This window comes from Acinonyx jubatus, chromosome D3, assembly GCF_027475565.1.
Source record: "Acinonyx jubatus isolate Ajub_Pintada_27869175 chromosome D3, VMU_Ajub_asm_v1.0, whole genome shotgun sequence".
Taxonomy (NCBI): Eukaryota; Metazoa; Chordata; class Mammalia; order Carnivora; family Felidae; genus Acinonyx; species Acinonyx jubatus.
The window spans coordinates 7,693,594-7,717,828 of record NC_069392.1 but is presented as its reverse complement, the minus strand read 5'-3'; the positions used below and the strand labels follow the sequence as shown (position 1 = coordinate 7,717,828).

The window sequence follows — 24,235 nt, the reverse complement described above, 5'->3', positions numbered from 1 at the left end:
AATAAGTAAATAAACATCTAAAAACTTAAAAAAAATGTTCTGTTATTTAAATCATCCAGTCTATGGTACTTCGTCATGGCGGCCCTTGCAAACTAATACTTCTTACAATCAACAAGAGACAACCCTTCAAAATAATGGAGAAAAGACTTGATCAGACAGCTCACATAAACATATGAAACAGAGTGCAATTTCATTAGTTATTAAAGAAATGCAAACTAAAACCACCATGTGATAAAACTATACTCCCTCCAGCACAGAAGTGTGACTAAAATTAAAAGGATGGGGCACCTGGGTGGCTCAGTCCTTAAGCATCTGACTTCGGCTCAGGTCATGATCTCACAGTTCGTGAGTTCAAGTCCCACATCGGGTAAGCTGGAGCCCTGCTTCGGGTAAAACACAAGCCCAGGGTGAGCCCCGCTTCTCTTTCTCTCTCTCTCCCCTCGTGGGACTCTCTCTCTCTCTCTCTTTTCTCCTTGCTCACTTGTGCTCTCTGTCTCTCAAAAAAAAAAAAAAAAAAAAAATGAAAAGGATGGAAAGGGGAGCCTAGGTTGCTCAGTTGGTTAACTGTCTGACTCTTGATTTCAGGTAGGTCTTGATCTCAGGGTCGTGAGTACAAGTCCCGAATTGGACTCCGTGATGGGTGTGGAGCCTACTTTAAAAAAAAAAAAAAAAAAAAAAAGGATGGAAACATGAACTCTTGGTGAGGATGCAGAGCAATGAGAAGCAGACCAAGCCCTGTGGACGGTTACTGACAGTGTCTACTAAAACTAAACACATGCTCATACCCTGTGACCCAAACAGTTCCACTCTTAGGTATATGCCCAACTGAAATGCACCCATCTGTTCACCAAAAGTCATGTCCTGGGGTGTTCACAGCAGCCTTAAACTGGCAGCTATCAGAGTGCCCATTAATAAGAGAATGAATAGAGGCACCTGAGTGGCTCAGTGAGTGAAGCATCTGACTCTGGATCTCAACTCAGGTCATGAACTCAGAGTCATGAGTTCAAGCCCCGCATTGGACTCTGTGCTGGGCGTGAAGCCTACTTACAAAAAATAAACAACAATAATAATAATAGGATGAATACATACATAGGGAAATAGTCACACAACAGAAAACTACGGCAATGAAAATAAACCACCTACAACTATACACAACAGTATCGATGAGTCTTATAAACACCAAGCTGAGCAAAAGAAGTTGAAAGTAAAAGTGGACGCCTGCCTGATTCCACTGTCATAAAGTATGATGAACACAGGCGAAATTCATCCACGCTGCTAGAAGTCAGGATGACAATGGAGGGCAGTGACTGGATAGGGACACAGGGGTTGATTCTGGAGTGCCAGTGACCAGGGGGCGCCTGGGTGGCGCAGTCGGTTAAGCGTCCGACTTCAGCCAGGTCACGATCTCGCGGTCCGTGAGTTTGAGCCCCGCGTCGGGCTCTGGGCTGATGGCTCAGAGCCTGGAGCCTGTTTCCGATTCCGTGTCTCCCTCTCTCTCTGCCCCTCCCCCGTTCATGCTCTGTCTCTCTCTGTCCCAAAAATAAATAAACGTTGGAGTGCCAGTGACCATAGTATGTTCAATTTGTCAAAATTAATCAAGATGTATGGTTATCATACGTGCACTTTTCTATATGTACATTATACTTCAATAAAAAGCCTTTTTTTTTTTAAAGTGTACCGTGTCCTAAAAATGCAAAGTGACTTTTTTGTTTTTAAAGGCGAGGAGTTAGGAATGGAGACCAGGTATCTGAATTCCCAGAAGGCATATAAATGGGGCTGATAGATCAAAGCCTGATTTAAGGCATTAGAGAAGAATCTGTGGCTGCAACCGGTGCCTCAATAGCTGGCCCCTTCTAGAACAGTTGCCTCCCAAGGTACGAGGCCTGGGGAGGGGGCAAGAGTCTATAAGACAGAGGATGAGATCCCACACTGACAGGGTTGGCGCAGCCTTCCCCATACCCTACCTTCCAAGGCAGAACTCCTATTTACGTTTGGGACATGTTAATGTCGCCCAGCAACCCTGGATAATCACCCCTTCCCCACTCCCAGATCACTTGCTTGTGCTGCAGCTGACCCCAGCCACCAGTTCCAGGAATGGGGTGCTGCTAAAGCCATCAGAGCCAATCCAGAGACATTTGATGGAACGACTGGCGGGTCAGGAAGGAGAACCTGAGCTGGCAGGATAAAGCTGGAGCTGCTGGCTCACCATCTTTGCCACCACATGGGGAGAAGCTTTGCCCAAGAATGAAGCAGAAAGAGGAAGCCAAAGAGGGAAGCAGAAAGGAAAAATAAGAGTCAACCTCTCAAGATCTTCTTGGAACACCTAGATGTAGACGTGCCTGAAGGTCACACTCTAAACCTATTATGTAAGCCAGTGAATTCTGTTTTGCTTAGGCCAGCTTGAGTTACATTTGCCATTTATGTCACTGTGAAGTATGTGCCCTTTTGCTGCTCCCCGGAAGCCTGCGTGCACTCTCAGAGATTAAAATGGGCATAATACCCCATGCTAACTGCATGGAACACACTATATCTTCACAAAGCACTTCAATACCCATCAATCCATTTGATCATCACAGAAATGCCAAGAGAGATAGGGTGTAGGTATCACTATTCCTGCCTTCTTTGCCATCCCAGACTTTTCGAGAGCTGGCAAGGACATGAGGACCATCTAATTGAGTCCTCTTGCTTCAACAACCAGACAAATGAGGTGCAAAGAAAGCAGTAGAAGCCTGGAAATGACTAGAGCAAAATAAAACTGCAAAGGGCTTTTAAGTTCCTCAAAAGGGCCAAGAGCAACATTACTAAGACTCTGATGTCGCCTGAACCTCAGACTTGAGAATCTAGCTTTCATCCTTGCTCATAAAGAGAATTTTATCGGGGCTCCTAGGTGGCTCATTCAGTTAAGCATCCAACTCTTGATTTCGGCTCAGGTCATGATCTCATGGTTCATGAGTTAGAGCCCACATCGGGCTCTGCGCTGACAGTGTGGAGCCTGCTTAGGATTCTTGCTCTCCCTCTCTCTCTGCCCCTCCCCTGCTCTCTCTCTCTCTCTCTCTCAAAAAATAAAATAAAATAAAAAAGAGAATTTTATCACATCCATGGCCTTCCTTTATGATAAATAATAACAGGGACCATTCATCAAGCACTCGTCTGCCAACAAAATGCCAAGCATTCATTCATTCTCTTCTAGAATCCTCCACTGAGGCAGATTCTGCTACTAGATCTATTTTGCAGATGAGGGAACAGAGGCTTAGGTAGATTAAGCAGCATGCCCCAAATCAGTCAACTGGCAGAGGTGGGCCTCAAACTAAGGTTGTCCAGCAGCAAAGGGTAGGGTGGGGTTGCGGCCCCAGAATGAATCGTATGTGCCAAGACTTAATTTTGGGGGTCCATCATGCCATCTTCCGCACAGGGTCAGAAAGTCTGCTGCTTCTGCTGTGATGTTCACTTCCTTCAGCATTTCTAGAATCCAGCTTTAAAAAAAATTATGTCCTAGGGTGCCTGGGTGGCTCAGTTGGTTAAGCGTCCAACTCCGGCTCAGGTCATGATCTCGCAGTTTGTGGGTTCAAGCCCCACGTCAGGCTCTATGCTGACTGCTCAGAGCCTGGAGTCTGCTTTGGATTCTGTGTCTCCCTCTCTCTCTCTCTCTGCCCCACCCCTGCCTCTGCTCTGTCTCTCAAAAATGAATGAACATTAAAAAAAAAAAAAAAAAGACAGGCAGGGATGCCTGGGTTGCTCAGTCTATTAAGCATCCGACTCTTTTTTTTTTTTTTAATGTTTGTTTATTTTTGAGACAGAGAGAAATGGAGTATGAGTAGGAGAGGGGCAGAGAGAGAGGGAGACACAGAAACTGAAGCAGGCCAATGTGGGAACCCACGAACCATAAAATCATGACCCGAGCTCAAGTCGGACACTTAAACAACTTGAGCCACTCAGGTGCCCCAAATGTTCGATTCTTAAGCTCAGCTCAGGTCTCGATCTCAGAGTCTTGAGTTTGAGCCCCATGTTGGGCTCCATGTTGGGCATAGAGCCTACTTAAACTTAAAAAAAAAAAAAAGATTAAAACAGAAAAAAAAAAAGGACAGGCAATAACAAGGTTTGGCGAGGATGTGGAGAAATTGGAGCCCTCCTGCATTCCTAATGGGAATGTAAAGTGGTGCAGCTGCTTTGAAAAAGTCTGGCAGTTCCTCGGATTAAATAAAGTTAACATATGACCCAATTAACTAGGTGTAGACCCAAGAGAAATGAAAACATGTGTTCACACAAAAACTTGTACACAAATATTCATGGCAGCATTATCTATAACAGAGAGAGAAACAAGCAAAATGTCCAGCAACTGATGAATGGATAAACAAAATGTGGTCTATGCACACACGTCCACTGGAATCATATTCAGCCATAAAAAGGAACCAAGCACTGGGGCGCCTGGGTGGCTCAGTCAGTTAAGTGTCCAAGTTCAGCTTAGATCATGATCTCCAGGTTTGTGGGTTTGTGGGTTGGAGCCCCATGTCTGCTGTGCTGACAGCAGAGAGCCCACTTCAGATCCTCTGTCCCCCTTTGTCTGCCCCTCCCCCACTCATTCTCTCTCCCTCTCTCTCTCTCAAAAATAAATTAAAAAAAAAAAAAGGAATGAAGCACTGACACCTGCTACAACATGGATGAACCTCAAACACACGATGCTAAGTGAAAGAAGCCAATCACAAAAGGCCACATATTATATGATTCCACTTCCACGAAATGTCCAGAACAGACAAACCCACGGAGGCAAAAAGCACATCCCTGGTTGTTGGGAGTTGAAAGCAGAGAACTGGGAGGTACAGGGCTGACTTTAGAGGTGATAGGATTCTGAAATCATATCGTGGCGATGGCTGCACAACCTTGTGAACGTACTAAAAGCACTGAGTTGTACACTCCAAAGTGGTTAAATAGTGAATTTTACGGCCTATGAATTTTATGTCAATTAAAAAAGTGTTTTTAAACCTCTCCCAAAGAGAGTGATCAGATTGCATGTCTACCCCCTTCACCCCACTTTAAAACTCCCCAGGGCTTCCCACCACACTGGGAGCCAAACCCAAACTCCCCACCAGGGCCTGTAATGCCCTACATGGCTCTGGCCCTGTGACCTCTCCCCTTTTCTCTTTTCCCCCTTACTCACTCCACTCGTCCCCCACCTCCTGGCCTTTGACCTGGCCTATCCCTCAATCTGAAATGTTCTTTCCCACAGCTGGCTTCTCATCAGTCAGGCTTCTGTCCATATGTACACACACACACACACACACACACACACACCCCAGGCCCTCTCTGACCAGCCCATCTAAGACACAGCCCATTACCCTGCCTTGTTTCTTCATAGGCCTTATCATCTTCCAAAAGGTATCGATTTTTAAAAACTATTTACTTGTCTGTTGCCTATCGCTCCAACCAAGAGGACAGGGATCTTGTCTGTCATGTTCACAGCTCTGAACTTGCCTGCCATGAAGGAGCTACTTGAGAAACACTTCTGGAAAGAACGGATTTATTGAAGGACGTCCTGTAACATCTGAAATGCCAGGTCAGGAGTCTGGAGCACTAAGTGATCACTCTGCAGAGCACACTCGGCAGGTGCTCAGGGAGTTAATAAGCATATGCTGGGTACTCAGTGGCAAACCCCACCCTAGACCTGTCTAGAACCCTGAGGAAGCAGGAAGCAGGATCCCTCCCCTCCAAAGTCTGAAAGTCTTTCAGGGGTCACAAAGCACCCAGTGTTTACCCAGCAAGCCCCAAACAATGCAAAGGAGAAATCTAAGATTGTGTTGTGATGGAGGCTAGGGTCCAAATCAGCCCTCATAAAACTGTGCACTGGCCAACACCCTCTCACACAGCTTCTTACGACTTTGCAATCTGACCTGTTCTCCGGAATGAGACGGTTGCAGCTCACACCTGCTCCTGCCTCCTCCCACGGGGACTTTCTTTTCAGAGGCAGTTAAAAATCTAAACAGGAGGGTGGCGAAGACCTCTGCCTCTTGTCCCTCCCCCCCCCCCCAACTTCGGCATCTCTGAGCTGCACACACAGTGAGCAACTTACCCACTAGGAGTTTGACATCTCGGACTGTGAAATCAGGGTCAGGCATCCTGGAAAAAGAGAAGCACAGATATTTGCTGAGAAGCCAGAAACAACAGAGTTAGACCCAACTCTGGGGCAGGGGGAAACCATTTTTCCAAGAGGGTTCCCTGGCTCTCAGTTGGGGAACCCAGAATGAGATAATCCAGAGGGAGGGGGATAGACCAGTGAGTGCCCCCAGAGAGGGTCACTCTCCAACCATCGAGCCCTTTCCTCACTCCAGTAGGCAAACCAAACCCCCTCACTCTCCCCAGTAGGAATTCAGCACTGCCACAGAAAAGTGGATGAGACATCCACTGTCCACCCCACTTTTCAGGGGAAGACTGAATTGTGGTGTCAAAGGTAAGTCCTAGAGATAGGCATTCAAACACCTGCTTTCTTTTAGGGTCAGCAGCCCTCTCTTTGTCTCTTCCCCTAGCAAACAATCTCCATAAAAAGGAGCTCTATGGAGGGTTGGAGGGATCCCTTTAAGTTTCAAAGGGGAAAAAAAAAGACACACATCATTCCAATTCTGGGCATTCGGTAACATAGGCCATAATGACTGTGCTGACATTCACTATTAATTCACAGTGACGTCAGAGGTTTGATTTCTACCCTGGGAATGAGACTCTTGAGCGAGCCTGGCAGTAGATGCTGGAGAGGGAGGCAAGCTGGGATGCCACCCACAGCCTCCTCTCCACCCCAGCCCAAGGGGCGGAAACCTGTTCTTCCAGCCTTCCTCCCGGATGTCAGATGTCTCCCCCACCCCACCTGGAGCTCTGACAGATCTCAAAGAGAATGGAAACCAAACAACACACAGTTGGGGAGGCAGGTGCTGGGGCAGAGAAAGAGGAGGCAAGGAGCCTGGCAACCTAGGAAACATGCCCTCCACAGAAAAGGACCAATTTCCCACGTAGTGGGAGTCCAGAGTAGAAAAATATGTATCTAGGTACCCTGCCTCTGGAGTTAGAGACTGGCCAATCCCTTCACAGCTCAGGCCCTGCCTCAGTTTCCTAATTTGGGGAGTACTATGTTCTCTTTAGAAAGTCGCTGGACGTTAACTGTGATGGGTCAGGGAAAGAAGTGAACACTGTTCAAGTACCCTCTGTCGTCTCTGCCCAAATTCCCTGAAAAAGATCAGTCTTTGGAGAGTTTTTCCCCTTTTTCAGGCCTTGAACAAAGAGATTCTATCCCCAGGTAGTGAAGAAAGATCCTTCTCTGTGATGAGAGGTGGGGAGGAGGGCTCAGGAAATCCATCCCAAACTATAAACTGTAAGGGAGTGAGACATGGGAAGAAGCAATTAGTTTCAGCAACTTACTTAATCCCCAGTCCATCCTTTTCTCGAAATATCAGGGGAACCCTGAGAGCTTCTCTCTGCACGTACTCATAGTTGAAATCTGTTTGGATATTGGAATTAAAACAGGTTGGTTAAGTCATGAGGGAGCAAATGAACCACGATCAGTTGGTCAGAGGAAAGACATGGTTATATTCGATGCAGGCACCAGCTCTAGGGCAAAGCTCCCCGTAAAATGACAAGGAAATGGAGCAGGCACAGCCCAGGAGAAGCCAGGCCAACTATCAGCTCCTCTGCCTACTCAGTCATTCCCTGCATGCCCCACGGGTCAGAACTTGTCAATGAGCAGCCCAAGGCCAGGGAGGGTGGGGAGGGAGACTCATGAAAGAGCCCCGCACAGAAAAAGGCCCCAGATCGCTGAGAAAGAGGGACAGAGAAACGCACCCCAAGCTGAGCTCAGAAAGTAAAGGCAGTGCAAAATTGAAGAATACCACCTGGGAGGATCTGAAGCCCCAGAGAGGAGGCTGGGAGGAGAGTTCTCATTGTAGCTGAGCATCAGGGAAGATCTTATTGTAATATCCTGCATAGTGAAGGGGAGTGGGGGGAAGCTGGTTTCCCTGGAAACTGTGTATTTGGTGCCAAAATAACTAGAGAACTGGGCACAGCTTTGTTGTCTTAATAGTGAAATTCTGCTGCAGCTATCACAATACTTGCTTCAACTGGGTAACAGAGCAGAATGCTCCCCAGGTGAAGGCTGTGTGAAGAGGGCACACTGAGGCCCAAAGAAAATTCACAAGGTAGTTTTCTGTCCCGGGTTTGTCTAGCGTAGACCCCAAAACCCTTAACGAAAGCCCTGGAGAATGAAGGAGGCCTTAGTTTCTATGTTCTTCGAGTTCCAAAACCAGGGGATCTGACCCAACCTTCCCTATCCCTAAATAGGGAGTTGAGGGAAGCGGAGATAAACCATCACATCCCCAAAGCCTCAGGTGAACCAAGGCACTCCACAAGGGCACAAGCCCTCCCTGGCCAGTCAGAAGAGAGATCACAGGCCACTGAAGCCCCTGCCCCAGGCAAATGGTTCACCAGGGCAGCTTGGTGGGGGAGGAGGCCAAGGCAACCCTGCTCAGAGCAGAGGGAGAGAACAAAACCAGAGCTGGGGAAAGCCCTGACCTTAGCAGCTCAGATCCCCAGGGGCTCACAGTGAATGGGGATTCCTAAGGATTTAAAGGCAGAGAAGTTTAAGAAGCTTCTACTTTGAATCCAGGCTAAGGGCTCCTTCTGTTTCTCAGCTCCTCCCTCGAATTTTGGGGCCAGATCTGAATTAACTACCAAAACGCAAGGACCCTCTCCTTTGAAAAGAGCCTGGACAGCAGATTTAAGGACTCTCCCTAGCTGGAATCCACCCCCTACACGCCCACACCCAAAACCCAGCTCCAACCACCCCCCCCCCCTCCTCAGCTTCAACTTCCTCAAAAGAGCTTGAGAAAACACTCAGATTTGGGGCTGAGAATTCTTCACAAATAACTAGGAAGAGTTTGCATGTCGTTTTCTCATAGGATTCACCAAACTCAAAATGAGTAGGAAACGAGAGGCATTTGTGCTAAGGATTTGTGAGAGGATTTGTGTAAAATCCCATTTGTGCTAAGGAAATTTAAATGTAGTTGAGACTAGTTCTCCACCCCCCCGCCCCCCCCCCCCAGACTGTCTGCCTGCATATGCAATGCTCTTAAGACTTGGCAGGCTGGAAGAAAGTTCTTCTTCCCTCCCCCAACAACTACCCCCTACCACTGAACCCCAGGAAGCAGTGGGCACAAAGGAGAAACTTCAAAAATGCAAAGCCAGGACTGTCTCATCTGGGGGCTAACCTACAGCCCCAGCCACTCAACCAGAACCTGGAGGGGGAGGTCCTTCCCCTGTTATCAGCTCACTGAGGGATGGAAGGGTTTTCCAAGGTGGATGGGGAGGGGGGGGGGCAACAAAATGGAAACGGTGTATTATAAAGGAAACTTGAGTATCTGAGAGGAAAAAACCAAAGTTAGAAACCCCAGAGAGCATAGGGAAATACCTAGGTAGGCAGGGGTATCTCCAAAGCCCCAACCCCACAGGCAGAGCCAGAGGTCACACAGGGCCTCTGGAAGTCTCAGACCAAGCTAGAGCATCACCCCAACCTTGGCGGGACACCACAGACACCTTTCTAATACTGGAGCCAGGGAGAAACTCAGGCCGTGAAGATCTCAGGGTGGCACCCCAAAACCCCAGAGGCTTCCCCAACTTCTCCTCTAGACTGGCAGGGCCTACAAGGGACAGAACTCTCGAAGTCTCAGTCTGAGAAGAGACTTGGTTCCCCAGAGGGCTACCCCAAGTTTTCACTTCAAACTCCGGTGGTCAGGGATCTCAGCCTGAAGCCTGAGGGGGTAGAACTCTCTTACCCCCAGTCCCCACTTCAAACTGTCAAGGCTGAAGGGCCAGAGGCCTCAAACATAACTGGGGGCTCCAGACAACAGCTCTGAACTGACCCAGCCTCTGCTCATGCTCAAATCTGGCAGAGACCAGAAGGTTATGGGGTTCTGCAGATCCCAGGGGCTGAGGAGGCATCATTGAGCAACCAGAGCATCCCCAGCACCAGCTCCTAACCGGCACGGCCCGAAATAGGACGGGGTTTGGGAGGCTTCGGGCCTAGGGGGACTCTCATCACAATGTCCCTGGGACACCCCAGCCCCTCTCCCAGACAGGCAGCCGCACCTCACGCAGCTACAAGGAGCTGAGCTGGCTCTGGGAGGGGTAGAATGCCGCGCACCCGCCCTCCCTCGGCCCACCCGTCAGTCCCCAGGTCCCTCTGACCACCAGTCCCCTGGCTCTGCCCACCCTGGGGCCCACTGTGGGCGCGGGCCGGGTCTAGGCCCACGCCCGGCTCCCGTTCCCGCCTGCCCTCCTCCTTCGCTACCCCACCCCACCCCCCCAGTGCTCGGCCTCGTTTCGTCACCGGATCCCCTGGAATGGGGGACGCGGGCGCGAAATACGAACCCAGCCACCGGCAGCTCCCTCCCCACGTGCGCTCGGCCCGCGGCGCGGAGCGCGGCCAGAGGAGGGGGCGCCTCACCTTTGCCCTCCATGGCGTGCACGAAGTCCCCCTGGTACAGCTGACTGCGCAGCTTCTCCTCCAGGCTGAAGCCGCGGACGCTGACGATCTCCTCCACGTCCGACAAGTCCTCGTTCTCGTCGTATCTCTGGCGGTCAATCGGGCGCTGCAGGGACCCAAACCAGAGAGCCCGAGGCATTATTGGGGGGACTGGGGGTCGTCTCTTACCCTAGGCCCAGCTCAAGCAGGTGCAGGAGTCGCGCGTCCCCCGCACCCCACCATTGCGACCCGAGCAACTTTGCGCAAATGCCAAAGATGCTGAAAATCGGGATAACGAGAGGGGCCCGCACCCCCGGGGACCGGCTGTGCCCTGTACAGGGCACTCCCCTCCTGCATCTTTGGAGGCCATGGAAGGGACATCTGGGGGGCTCTCCCTTGGCCCCCCCCCACCCCCGATAGGTGTTGAGTTTTGCCCACTCGGCCGGGAGCCTGGTTATGTAACCCGCGAAGGGGGCTCCGCGCACGGGCTGGCGGGGCATTTGTAGGCCCCGGGAGGAGCCGCCGCAGCGCCCCGCTCGGCGCTAACAGCAGCCCGGGCGGCCGCGGCGGCAGAGCCGGGAAGCCGGAACCGGGGGCCGGCGGCATTTCTAAGACTGGAGCCGCCCCCGAGCTACTCGGGAAGCTGGAAAGCTGAAATGGAAGGGCTGAGACCCCAGCCACCCCCGCCGACCGCCCGCCAATGCTAGAAGAAGAGGTGGAGGGGGAGGTCGGGGCTTGGGAGGGGGAGAGGCAGACGGCCCGCCACAAAGCTCCCATCGTAGACCCCAAAACGCACCAGCAGCTGCCTCATCTCCCCACAAGCGCGCGCGCACACTCACTTCCTAAGGAGACTCCCCCACCACTCCCCGCATCCCCTGCCTCCTCCCTCGACCGCCCAGCGCCGGGCCCTGCAGCCCCCCAGATTCCGGGCGAACCCCGAGCCCGCTCAGTCCCTCTCCACGCCTTTCCCCTCTACCACCTCCCCACTTAAGTGTCTGAGACTCTGAGCCTCACAAGGGACTGGAGGAGTAAGCTGCTTGCTTCCTTTTGCATGCAATTTATTATATTTTTTTCCGGTCCTCTTGCAAAATACAGAAAAGGAAAGAAAAGGCAGCAAGAAACAACAACAACAAAAAAAAATAGATCTATCATTACCAGATACAGATTTGGAAAAAAAAAAAAAAAAGCTACACACCAATCTTCTTCCAGAGTCTTTCTCTGCCTCCATTTTTTTAGGAGAGTTCACCAATTAATTGTCAACACTCCTGCCCCCTGCATTTTGGCGGAGGGGGGAAGGAGGGAAGACCAAAGAAAACAAACCAAAAAATAAATAAATAAAGCAAGCCAGAGCCGAGATCTACAAAGTTTTGCACCAACACTTAAGCAGATCCGTTTGCAAAGTCCTAGGAAACCATTTTCAGCAGTTGTGGGGGGGGGAGGCGTCGACGTCATAATCCCCGGAACGTAAACATTGTTGCCGATCGCGCTCTGAGCCCGCGGCCGGGCTAGTGGAGGGGGCAGTCGGCCCGGGATGGGGGGGGCGGGGGCGGCTGCCCGAGGAGGTGAGGGGCGGGGAGGGCGCCCGGGAGGCACCGGGCGCCGTTAGCGCCCTGGCATCGCTGTTTTGTTGTTGGGTCACGAGTGCGCCTTGCACGCAGGCGCCGCCGCCGCCCGGGAGTTGTGTGCAGAGCTGACTTTTGGAGGGCTGAGTTGCAGGCGGCGGGCGCATCCCGGAGATGGCGGGGCAGGGAGGGAGGGAAGGAGGAGGGGGTGGGGAGGGAGGTGCAGATTTGCACGGCTGGCCTCAGCGGGAGGCGCGGAAATGCAAGCCGAGCTTGCTGGCTAGAAAGCCCCCGAGGCCTGGCACCCCCCAAAACGACCCCCCACCTCAATTCCTGCCCCCATTGCCCACGGCCCCCACGGGCCACCCCTCTTCCTCTTCCTTCATCCACCCCACCCCATTACCTACGTGGCCGACCCAAATTCAAAGAGCTTTGTATATATAATTGTTTTTTCTGCTGCATGTCTTGTTTTTTTTTGGGGGGGGGGGGTGCCGGGGGTGGCGATCCTCTCCAGACCCCCATATGCGGACCTGCCATGTGGAGGAGGCATTTGGGGGCTCAGGAAGAAATCAGCGCAGCTCCATACCTGTACGGACTGCATAACTTTTAAACTCCCGGACTCAAAGATACGAACCCACACACACGCAGGTACAGGAAATAACAGCCAGACCAGAGCCTTTTCAGACCCGAGCTGACCGGAAGACGTTGCAATTCATTCATTCATCCTGCCCGCGTCTGTGGAGTCCTTTACTAGGCGACGAGCCCTGGAACACAAGTTGGACAGTTTTTAAAGGTCCCTGCGCTCGCCAAGAGAAGGAAATAGATGCTCAGGAGTGAAATACCGAGAGAATCGGATCTGGCGCCTCCTAACGCAGCTGGCAAGCAGGCGAAGGGTAAGCCCTCATTGGCCGATTATAAGAGAAAAGTCGGTAGAAAGCTCTGGGATGGGGCGTGGGGAACTTGGGGAGCCCCTCGATTAATCCTGTAGGGATTCTTGACAGAGGTACTGGCACTCTCCTGCTTTCTGTCAATATACCTGGTTGGCCATGGCCACCCCCAAAACTGTAATCCTAAATGTGCTGTCCTGTAATTCCATTATGAACAGTAATAGTCAGTTAGACTTTGATGATGAGAAAAGCTGGCCCTAAACATTTGTCTAGCCCAACTAGGCCTGATCTTTGGGGTAACCACATGGCACCAGGGCTACAATAAAGGAACATTACAGATGCTCATAGCAGGCTTTGCCAAAAAAAAAAAACAAAAACAAAAAAAAACAACTTCCCATATTTTTTATTTCTGCCATTAGCCCCTGTAGGATAGTTGGAGCAAGTAATTTTGAAAAACTGAGGCTCAGAGAAATTATCAATCTGGATGATTTCCTCTGCCCCCATATGGTCCCCAGTCAACACTCCATTCAGACAGAGAGGTGTGGAGAGGAAGTGGCTTCCCCATCAGAGATCGGATGTGAACTATCAGCCCTGGATTGGTCACCCTAAGAGATAGCTTCCCCCTCACTCACCTTAAAGTTTCCTGTCCTAGCTTTCTATATTCTTTTCTACCCACCCCCAAAAACTGCTCTTTGAAGTTTGTTTTAATCCCAGTCCACTAGATGGCAAATATCAAAATTTGTTTCCAGACTGAAATCGCCCAGGTTAGCTCAGTGTGAGTGAGAAGGGGTTAGCCTTCAGCCCCTGTCAAGAACCAGGAACCAATTTATCTGCTTCTCTTTCACACAAGACCCCTTGAAGGGTAATAGTCTGGTTATTCCTCACATTACAAAGAAAAACTGAGTCTCAGAAAGGCAAAACCACTCACCCAAGCTCACAAGCTTGTAAATGTAGTTGGCGGGGCTCAAACCAGAGCCTGGTTCTGCCATCTCATGGTTTTTTGGATATTGACCACCTTCCTTGCTCCCACATAATGAAATGAACATGTTCAAAGGAGGGTGTCTGGGCTGGAGGGTCAAGAAAAGGAAGTTAAGTGCAATAAGGTAAAAGCGAAATAGAATGCTTGATCCTGATTCTCCTCTCCTCCCATGGACCCTTCTCTCTCTCCCCATGTGGCCTCATGGTGTCCCCAAAGTCTGGTGTCAGGAAAAGATCCGATGGCAGGCACCTCACTGCAAAAACAGTTAAGTCCATATATCACCCCAAAGGGGAGGTCCTCGCCTGTCAGAATGGAAAGGGGTTGAGTAGTCACCTAATTTAATCCCTTCCCTTTACAAACCATAAGGAAACTACAGACCAGAAAGAAGAATGGGCCAGCCTGGGTTTGTTCCCCTTGGACTCCCCCAGAAAGCCTACCCTACCGCTTGGTCCTAAGTGGTCACTCAATAAATGTTGGGTCCTTGATGGATCACCTTCCCCAGCATATTTGCATTTTCCCTTTATCAGTAATTGGCAGATGAAAGGCTTTGTCCTCCCCTTGAAAGAATTCCAGGCATTTGCTCAAAGTGGGGGAGGAGGTTATTTTGGGCCAAAGGGGGAAGGGCCAAGACCCTTGAGCTCCTGGTGTTGGCTAATTGTCCCAGAGGAGCCGGAGGTAGGTGAGAGAGGGAAGGGAAGATTAAGGTGCTTCTCCAAGAGAAGTACTTTTTCTTACAGGAAAAAAAGAGCAGGCCAGTTGTATTTGAAACTTAGTAATAATGACTTCCCGGACCCTCCTTCTCATTCTTACAAAAGGCCCAGTCAAATCCTGGCTGTGTTGGCCTCATTCATTCATTTCTTCATTCATCAAAGGTTGATTGAGCAGCTCTGTGCTTCAAGACAGAGGGGATACAGAAGAACCAGCTCTGATTGTAGACATACTCCAGGCTGTGCAGGGAGTGGACAGACAGCTCCAAAGGGAGTTAGGAATCCCCAGAATTTAGATTTTCAAACTGTTAGAAACTGAAGCTGTTTTCACACTCATACATGATTTTATAAGAACTCCTGATTTTTTTTTTTTAACGTTTTATTTATTTTTGAGACAGGGAGAGACAGAGCATGAACGGGGGAGGGTCAGAGAGAGGGAGACACAATCTGAAACAGGCTTCAGGCTCCAAGCTGTCAGCACAGAGCCCGACGCGGGGCTCGAACTCACAGACCACGAGATCATGACCCGAGCCAAAGTCGGCCGCCCAATCGACTGAGCCACCCAGGCGCCCCAAGAACTCCTGCTTTTGAATGCTTACTATGTCTTTAAGCAAAGGTACTCACAGTTGCTATTTGAATCCTCATCTAAACCCTAATGAGGGAGAGTCTAGAATTTGCCACCTTTATGGTTACTTGCCCAAATTTTACAGCTGTAAAATAACAGAGACAAGCTTTGCATCCAGGGCTTATAGGAATCCGGAGCTCACAGCCTTTACCATTTACTATACCTCTCTGCAGGGCTGTCCCCTAGGACATGGTCATGGAAATATTCTATGTCTGCGCTGTCCAATACAGCAGCCTCTAGCTGCATGTGGCTACTGAGCACTTGAAATGTAGGTAGTGAGATTGAGGAAGTGAATGTTAAATTATTTTTTAATTTTAATTAAAATATAAATAGCTGTATGTATGTAGCTGTGTCTACCATTATTGGACTGTGCAATCTTAGTGTTTTCCAGAATTTGTCTTAACTCACCTACCAAGCTGCCTCACAGTCTGATTTGGCACTGGGTCTCCATAATCAACCTTCTGGAAATATTTGTGGAATGAACAAAGGGACCCTGAGAAAATGAACTATTGGAATGATGAGGTGGGGGAAGAGGACAAGGGATGTCTGCAAAGGTTTCCCAGAAGGGGCCATCTGGTACATTGTGAATGTTTGGAGTGTTAGCCCTTCAACCAGTCACTCTGCGTGCCTGCCTGGGGATGCCAGTTGGGTAGAAGATTGTCCCACCTGCCCAGATCTGACAAATAAACTTCTCAAGGACAGATAATTGGTGATGGGGCAGGAAGCCTTAGAAATGGGTAACCACTTCCTGATACGTATCATGCTGACAGACAGGAACACAAAGATGCAATCCATTGTCACCCTGTTTGCAACAGAAAGGGACTGAATGTGGAGCGCCTGGGTGGCTCAGTTGGTTAAGCTTCCGACTTCAGCTTAGGTCATGATCTCACAGCTCCTGAGTTCGAGCCCCACGTTGGGCTCTGTGCTGGCAGCTCAGAGCCTGGAGCCTGCTTGGGATTCTGAGTGTGTGTCTCTCTCTGCCCCTCCCCCACTGCACTCTCGCTCTTGCGTTCTCTCTCAAAAATAAACATTAAAATTTTTTAAAAAGAAAAAGACTGAATATGATCTAAGGGAGCTGATTAAATAATCCTTGGACCATTTTTCTGTGCAATGAAATGTTATCAAAACATTAAGAAGAATAAAGTAGTTCTACATATACTGATGTGGGAGGATTTCATGACATCCTAAACATGAAACAAGGAGATGTGGAATACCAAATTGTGCTGACCAAATTGTGCTGACCACTATGTCAACCAAAGGGAACAAATCTATATCTACATTTATTCTTTCGTATGTACAGGATTTTCTTTGGAAATAAATATAATCAAAAAATGGAGGAAAGAACCTGGAAAAGAGAAGAAAATGTATTCTTTGGTACAGCATTTCATTTTTACCACACGTATGCATTAAAGTTGCCTGATTTGAGATCTTACAGATTCAATTTCACTTTCTGTGTTGTAGTATCCATAATACCTACTCGGGCAGGACTTTCATTTTATTTTTTTTTTTTTTAAGTTTATTTATTTATTTTGAGGGAAAAGGAGAGAGAAAATCTCAAGCAGGTTCCACACTGTCAGGGCAGAGCCCGACATGGGGCTCAGTCCCACAAACCATGAGATCATGACCCGAGCCGAAATCAAGAGTTGGACTGAGCCCCCCAGGTGCCCCAGGAGTTTCATTTTGTTCATCTTTTAGGACAATAAAGTTCAAAATCTGGCAAATCTAAGCCAAATAAATATTGTTTAGGCATATATACATAAGCAGTAAGGCATAAATAAAAGCAAATGAGTGATTCACACAAAATGCAGGAAGAGACTCGACTCTTGCTGGGGATTTCCTGTTTCTTAATATGGATGGTGAACACCTGAGTGTATTCTTTAAAATTGTACAAATATGATTGTACTTATGAAATATTCCACAATCTAAAAATTGTTTGGGGGCACCCGGGTGGCTCATTCAGTTAAGCATCTGACTTCAGCTCAGGTCAGGATCTTGCAGATCGTGGGTTCGAGCCCCACGTCGGGCCCTGTGCTGACGGCTCAGAGCCTGGAGCCTGCTTCGGATTCTGTGTCTCCCCCTCTCTCCACCCCGCACGCACTCACGCTCTGTTTCTTTCTCTTTCTCTCAAAAATAAACATTCAAAAACAATTTTTTAATAACAACTGTTTTAAAATTGTTTCCAGTCTAAGGGTACCTGGCTGGCTCTGGGGGGTGGAGCATGTGACTCTTGATCTCAGGGTTATGAATTCGAGCCCCATGTTGGGTGTAGAGATTACTTAAAAATAAAGTAATTTTTTTAAATGGCTTTAAGTCTTTCTCCCCCATCCCCACCCATCTACCCAGTTTCTCCTGTCCATACTCCCATCCCCAGAAAACTTGTTAGCATGTCTCTTGGGTATCCTAGCAGAAATAGTTTATTCAGTTACACACTTCTATATACTTTTTCTGTTGTTGTTGTTATTATTATTATTATTATGTCACATAAATATTACCCATTGTCCTCTTTCCTTTTGCATTTAATATGATCTGGAGATCTTTCCATATATTGTCTGGAGGACTGCATCATTCTAAAATATTAGCTAAGGATGAAGTAAATCTGAATGTCGTGATTCAGAAACAGTTCAAGATTGGTTAAGAAATAAAAAAGTCAGGATATCATATATGCTACGATCCCTTTTAAGTTAAAAAAGAAGAAAGAGCTTGAATGGAGCAACAAGCCATTACGTTTGATCACTTCCAAGGGGGGAGAAAACTTTGAGGGAGTGATATAGGGACTATCTCATATATTATTTGCCCTTGTAAATTTATCAAACATTTTAAACAAAAAGGCATAGAAGATAAATATACCAAATATAACAAGGACTTGCGTATCCACCTCCTACTTTGCCAAATCCTGGATTTTTATCATATTTTGTATTGCTTTCGCAATTGAAAAAATACTTTGGGGAACAGCATACTGTACTTTTTCTGTTCAAGTGAGTGGAGTTCCCAAAGACTTTTTCTCTTTTTTCTTTTTTCTCCCCCCCCCCCCCCCACCAGTCCCGTGTAGATTGAAGTATCAGGGCAGCTTACATACAGCCTGAGCGTCTGGCTTTGGGCATTTGGGGAAGACTTTGCGAGAGTTCTACATCTCCCTGAGCGAGGATCTGAAGGAAACTTGGAACTAACAGGTGAGTTAATTAAGGGGTTAACTCCAGGAGGCGAGTCCTAAAAGTTCAAAGATACTTTCAAAACTTGCATCTTTGGATTGATGGACAAGTGTATTAACCAATGGAAATCAAACTCCAAGCATTACTTCATCATGCTAAATTGTCGTTGGTTGCCAATCCCTGAGGGCCTGACAGCCCGGCTGGCAGTTAACCCTTTCAGGGACGATCTTGCCCTTAACATCAATTTTATTTTGAAAGATGAAGTAGGGACGGGTGAAAAGCCTAGAAAGATTCCCCGGAACTTCAAGTGTCCGTTTTGGATCTCAGCCCAGCAGGTAGAGTTTCGCCCCACAAAGGAACACCCTGGGACAAATTTCCTGGAGAAAAGTTTTGAACTTTTAAAATTGGGAATCAGCTGACCTTGTTTCGTGGGAGGAGAAGGGAAGGGAGAAGTCTGATTCGCTTTTTGTGCTGTCAGAACAGCGACCAGTGTTGGAGCCAATTCCATTAATCTTGCAGAGCAATCAGTCACTGAGAGGATTGAATTGCATTTCCTGCCCCAAAGATGTAGAGACCGATGACCTTTGCAGCAGCCCTCAGACCCCCCAGTTCACAGCTGGAGAGAGGATGTGTCAGCATTTACTTTCGGGTCTCACCCTGCCCTTTGTTCAAAACTCAAACTCTTTGTGCTCAGGCTGCTGCAGGGGTTTTTGTAGTTGTTGATTTTGCCAATTTTTTTTTTTTAAACCTCCCACGTCTTGGAACTTCTGAGAATCAAACTCTCTATTTAGCAGAAGATAATATCTGGAGGTGCCCCCAGAGAGGGAACCAGAATAGACACAGGGGAATTTTAAGAGAGGCCATTGGGCCTTTTGGCTTTCATTACTGCCCCTTCCTGGGCTCCCTGAATGCTGCAGGCTGAACTGGATGGAGCCAGAAGCCCTGCAAGAGGACTAAAAAGCCTCGTGTGGACATGGGTCTGTTACAGAAAAAACCTTTTACACACGTTACCTCGGGTAAAAAGGAACTGCTAGAACAAGAGCATTTACATAAAGGAACATTCTAAATTCCCAAATCCAGTGAGCTATATGACCTCACACAAGGTGCCCAAACTGAGCCTCAGTTATCCCATCTGTAAAATGGGGGTCATAATATCAAACGTATAAGAGCTACAGGAGGATTGAATGAACCAGTGTTCTGTAACAGGGTGGTGGTCATGGTGTGTGTCTTCATTAAAATGAAGTCGACCTTCTCTCCCCAACAAGCCTTCAAAGTCTGATCGCACTCAACTGTTTTGGGTTCTTTGAATAGAGCTGCTTTCTCTCCTCCAGACCTTTGCATTTGCTGATCTGTGCACCAGGAATTGTCTCTCCTGCCAGCCGTCCTCTCCATAGCTCTTACTTATCCTCTTGGAACCAGCTTTGATATCTTCTCTTTCCTGTCCCCCTCATAATACTTATCACATTTTCTTAGTGTTGCCTATGCTGTCAGCACACTGGGAACCCTGGGGCTGTAGGGCCCCTGTCTGCCTCATGCATGGACGTATCTCCTGCCTAGCACAGTGCCAACACCTACTCTGAAAGTACATATCTAAGCGTACCTGGGCTGGCTCAGTCAGTAGAGCATGCAACTCTTGGTCTTGGGGTGGTGAGTTCAAGCCCTATGTTGGGTGTGGAGCCTACTTAAAAAAAAGAAAAAAAAAGTACCCGTCTAATGGAAATCCAGCACCCCTACTGTGCCTCCCTTAGTCCCCAAATTTCTCACCCTTCCAGAAATCTAGGAGTAACAGTGCTGAGATTTTTCTCTTGTCCTGGTTAGCCATATTACAACATCCTTTGCAAATGGAGTCCGTGGCTTTTTAACTCGCTTTGAAATGCACTTCATTAATTCACCAATTACTTATTGAGTGCCTCCTAGATTCCTACACAGAGCAGCCTTTGTAGGAAAGCCTGCTCTTCACCCTATAGCACCTATTCATGGCACAGAGCAGGCCTTTCACCCTGGTGAGGCCAGGATGCTCTGAAATGGAATGGGCAGTTGGCTCTTACCCCAACCCAAAGAGAGGGATCTCAGAGACCACCCCTTGCAAATTGAGAGCAGGTAAGTTTGCCCAGCTTACCCTAGCACAAAGCTCTTTCCATTCAGAATACTTGTCATAATTATAATAAAATACTCATGTGTGAACAGTCTATTGTCTGGCTCTCTCTTTTAAAGGAAATGTCCTGGGGCCCCTGGATGGCTCAGTCGGTTAAGCTTCCAACTTTGGCTCAGGTCATGATCTATGATCTCAAAGTTCGTTGGTGAGTTCAAGCCCGCATGGGGCTGGCTCTGTGCTGACAGCTCAGAGCCTGGAGCCTGCTTTGTATTCTGTGTCTCCTTTCTCTGCCCCTCCCCTGCTCATGCTCTTGTCTCTCTCTCTCTCTCTCTCTCTCTCTCTCTCTCTCTCTCTCAAAAATAAATGTTAAGATAGGTAGGTAGATACATAGATAGATACATAGATAGAAGACTCTGAGGAGACTGACCTTGGTCTTAGTTCACTACTTATCCTCAGTCCCTAGGGCTTGGTTCATAAAATCTCTATTTTTAGCTTCACTAAATCTTAAACTGTACCTCTTTGAAGATGCAAAGTTCTAAGAGGTTCTCTGAAAGTGCAACAGACAAGGTGGTGTGCCTGGGGAGGTGGTACCCCTTTCTAGCTCCAAAGCCCAGGCTCTCCTCCACTCCATCCCAGACTGCCTGGCCATCTCATGAGATCTCCTGGGCAGAAATTGAGTCGCAGGGCCAAGGGGTGAGGGGAGGGGAGACAGGGGGCAGGGAACCAGCTGTCATCGCAGGCAGCTGAGGCCTGCGAACCCCCTGGTCTGAGAGGCCCCTGGAGTTGCTGATGCTGGGTGGGGAGAGGGGAAGCCGCTCTTTGCATGTGAGCATGGCTTCCCCAGGGCGATGCAGGGGTTTTATCACTGGTCACTAGCCACTTGGTCTCCCGGCTTGATGGCCTGGAGTCTGGAGACCCTGGGCGGAAGGGAGAGTGGCACAGAGCCTGCTGTGGGGGCAGGGCTGGGGCTGGTAGTGCCTCTGGGTCAACAGCAGCCCCAGAATGACCTAGCGGGCCTTAGACCTCTGCTCCTGATCTCTGGAATCCATTCATCTGCCTGAGCCTTGACTTCAGCCCCTGCGTCCGCATCTCCCACAGGGGATCATGCTTAATGTCTGCCCTGGGCGTGGCAAGGACGCTTCAGCAGAGTTCTGTGAGTCCTCCACTCACCTGGGTCAACTTACCCACCTCCGATTATAAACTCTTAGAAGAAAGTTTGATGCTCCTTTTGTTTACACCACAATCCTAGGCACTCAATAGAGGCACAGCAAAGAGTAGAATCCTCAGTCCTTCAAAGGCCCCACTTCTTAGCCTGTAAGTTGTGTGCCTGTGGGTAAGTGACTTCACCCCTCTTAATCTCATTATCATTTCTACAATGGGAAAATAATAGATGTTTGGGAGAATGAAATGAAACCACAGAAACCCCAGTCATCACACGACCTAGTTCCCTTTTCAGCTTTCATTTTCTCTAGCACTGATCACCATCTATCAGATCTTTTATTTATTTGTTGTTTTTCTCCTCCCACTAGGATGTCAACTCCACAAAGCGGCAATTTTAATCTTTTCTGTCCACCTCTGTACCCCCACACCTGTCAAATAGAACTGAACCCATGAGATTCTCAATAAATATTTGTTGAATAAATGAATGGATGGATGCAAAGTGATTAGCACTTGGTAAGTGCCCCATAATGATCGCTAGTTTACCATTGTGATTAAGCACTCAGTCTCTGGAATCTAACTGAAAGCGGAATAATTGAGGCAGGAGAAATTTAGCATCACGATAGGATGTTGGCACTCAAGCTGAGAAATCCTGTGTGCATCATTTACTAGCTGTGTAATCTGGTACAAGTGACTTTGCTTTCCTAAGTAAGGCTCAGTTTTCTCATCTGTAAAATGGAGGTAATAATAGCACCTCCCTGGTAGGATGTGAAGATAGGATAAGATGGTAATGTAAAGCATTTAGTAGAGTGTCTGGTATATAGTAAGTGCTCAATAAACAGTGATCATCATTATTCATTATAGTAATACTCAGATGAGAGGTGATGTCTAAGTCAATTAAACCATTGCTAAGCACTCAAATATGTCAGGGTCTAGCAGGCTTAATTAATGTTTATTGACCTCGATCTGTGAGCTCCTCAAGGAAAGAGATTGTGTTTACATTGTCATGATCTTGGCCTACAGTAGATATATGAAGACATGCTGGAAAAATTACATTCTGGACTCAAATATCAGTGAGAACATGGAAGAGCTACTAGAATAATAAGGATACCAACGTCCTACTATGCACCAGGCACAATATTGGTTGCTGGAGATAAGGCAATGAGCTCAAACAAACATTGTGGCTATGACTTTCAGGCTAGTGAAACTTAGCAGAGTTGACAGACTTTGTTCCAATAATTGCACAGACAGATGGAACATTGCAACTAAGTGTATCATGACAAGGAGGTATAGGAGGCTCTGACATATAGAATGTGGGCATGGAGAGGATGGGGTTGACCTGGTCTTGGGTTGAGGAGGAAGTCAAGGAGCTTCTCTCAGCATAGAGCTGAGCCCCGTGGAAAGAAGAGGTCTTGGCTAGGCTGAGGGTAGGGGAAGTGTTCTCAGCAGAAAAAATAGCAGAGGTAGAGGCCTTATGATGGGGGAGTCCATGTACTAAAGGAACTGAAAGAAAGCCTGGATGATCCCAATGTAGTGAGCTGATGGCAAGGGACAGGGGTGAAATAAACTGGAAATAGAAGTCGGCACTTTGGAAATTAATTGGGCAATGTGTGGTAAAGCTGAAAGAGTGTACAACCTATGATCCAGCAATTCCAACTCTAGGAACATTCTAGAGAAACAGCCACGAGTGCGCTGGGAAGGATGAACAAGGAAGTTAGCCCTAGCCGCATTGTATGCAGTCTCAAAAAAACAGTGAAACAACCCAAATGTTCATCAACAGGAGAATGGACAAATTGCAGAATGTTTTCCTTGGGTTCCTCAGAAAGCAGTCTGCACCAAAAGTTAGTGTAGTACTCCTTTATCGGAGAATGCAGTCCTGAGGAAGCAAGAGAGAGGAAAAGGGGCAGTGAGACAGGGAAAGAGGGTGAGTCAGTATGAGGGTACCAAGGAGTGGCCATATTTACCACAGCATCTTGGACAGTTCTGGGGGTCAGAAGAAGGGAAGAGAATTATCTGCTGGCTCCTGGTCCAACGTTTGCCCCATGGGGTGTAAACCACCCCCTACTTGGAGATTACCCATGTGTAAGCACCTCAGACGCCCCTTAGTGCTGCACATGTCTGCCACAAGGAGAAGCCCGAGATGGAATCTAGTTGGCCAGAGCCCACACAGAATCGGTCACCGTGTAAGGGTCAGGATGGAACAGGTCACCAAGGGAGATTGTCTGAGAAGGCAGGCTGAGAAGAGCTGAGGAGGCCTGTGACGTATGTGATGTAATACCAAATAGTATACAGCAGTGAAAGAGAGGTATAGCTGCGTACGTGCACATGAAGACTAGCCAAACAATGTTGAGTTGAAAGGCAAGTTGCAGAAGAAGGTACAAGGTAAAGTTTATTTATATAAAGTTCAAAAAGAAGCCAGTGTAGACAACATGTATAAAAAAGCAGTGGAATAATAACAGATAAATCCAAAATTGAGGCTACTAGTTGCTTCTGGGGAGTTAGGAGGAAATTGTTATGAGGCCATGGAGAATTCCAGAGAAAATGCTGGTGATGTTGGGGGTTTTGTTGTTGGTACTGTGTT

General features: G+C 48.1%; 1 protein-coding gene and 1 long non-coding RNA gene across 9 annotated transcripts in view; one reads left to right on the top strand and one right to left on the bottom strand.

The window, feature by feature from the left end:
* The window catches only part of KDM2B (lysine demethylase 2B), a 151,767-nt gene that overhangs the window by 112,884 nt on the left and 14,648 nt on the right, over positions 1–24,235 (bottom strand). For 2 of the 7 annotated variants that reach the window (XM_027044224.2, XM_015063780.3), the window contains exons 1-4: positions 11,688–12,004; positions 10,475–10,619; positions 7,399–7,477; positions 6,065–6,111 (exon numbers count right to left, since the gene is read on the bottom strand). In XM_027044224.2, the coding sequence (XP_026900025.1) occupies positions 6,065–6,111; positions 7,399–7,477; positions 10,475–10,619; positions 11,688–11,720 (304 nt within the window). In that variant the 5' untranslated portion in view covers positions 11,721–12,004. The other 5 variants (XM_027044227.2, XM_027044228.2, XM_027044226.2 and 2 more) reach the window with 4 other exon arrangements.
* On the top strand, positions 12,815–24,097 carry LOC128312443 (uncharacterized). 2 transcript variants are annotated; one of them, XR_008291780.1, is made up of 4 exons: positions 12,815–12,947; positions 18,292–18,422; positions 20,616–20,701; positions 22,026–24,097. It is a non-coding gene; the product is annotated as an uncharacterized LOC128312443 (long non-coding RNA). The 2 variants fall into 2 exon arrangements; XR_008291779.1 differs by having other exon boundaries at positions 18,292–20,701.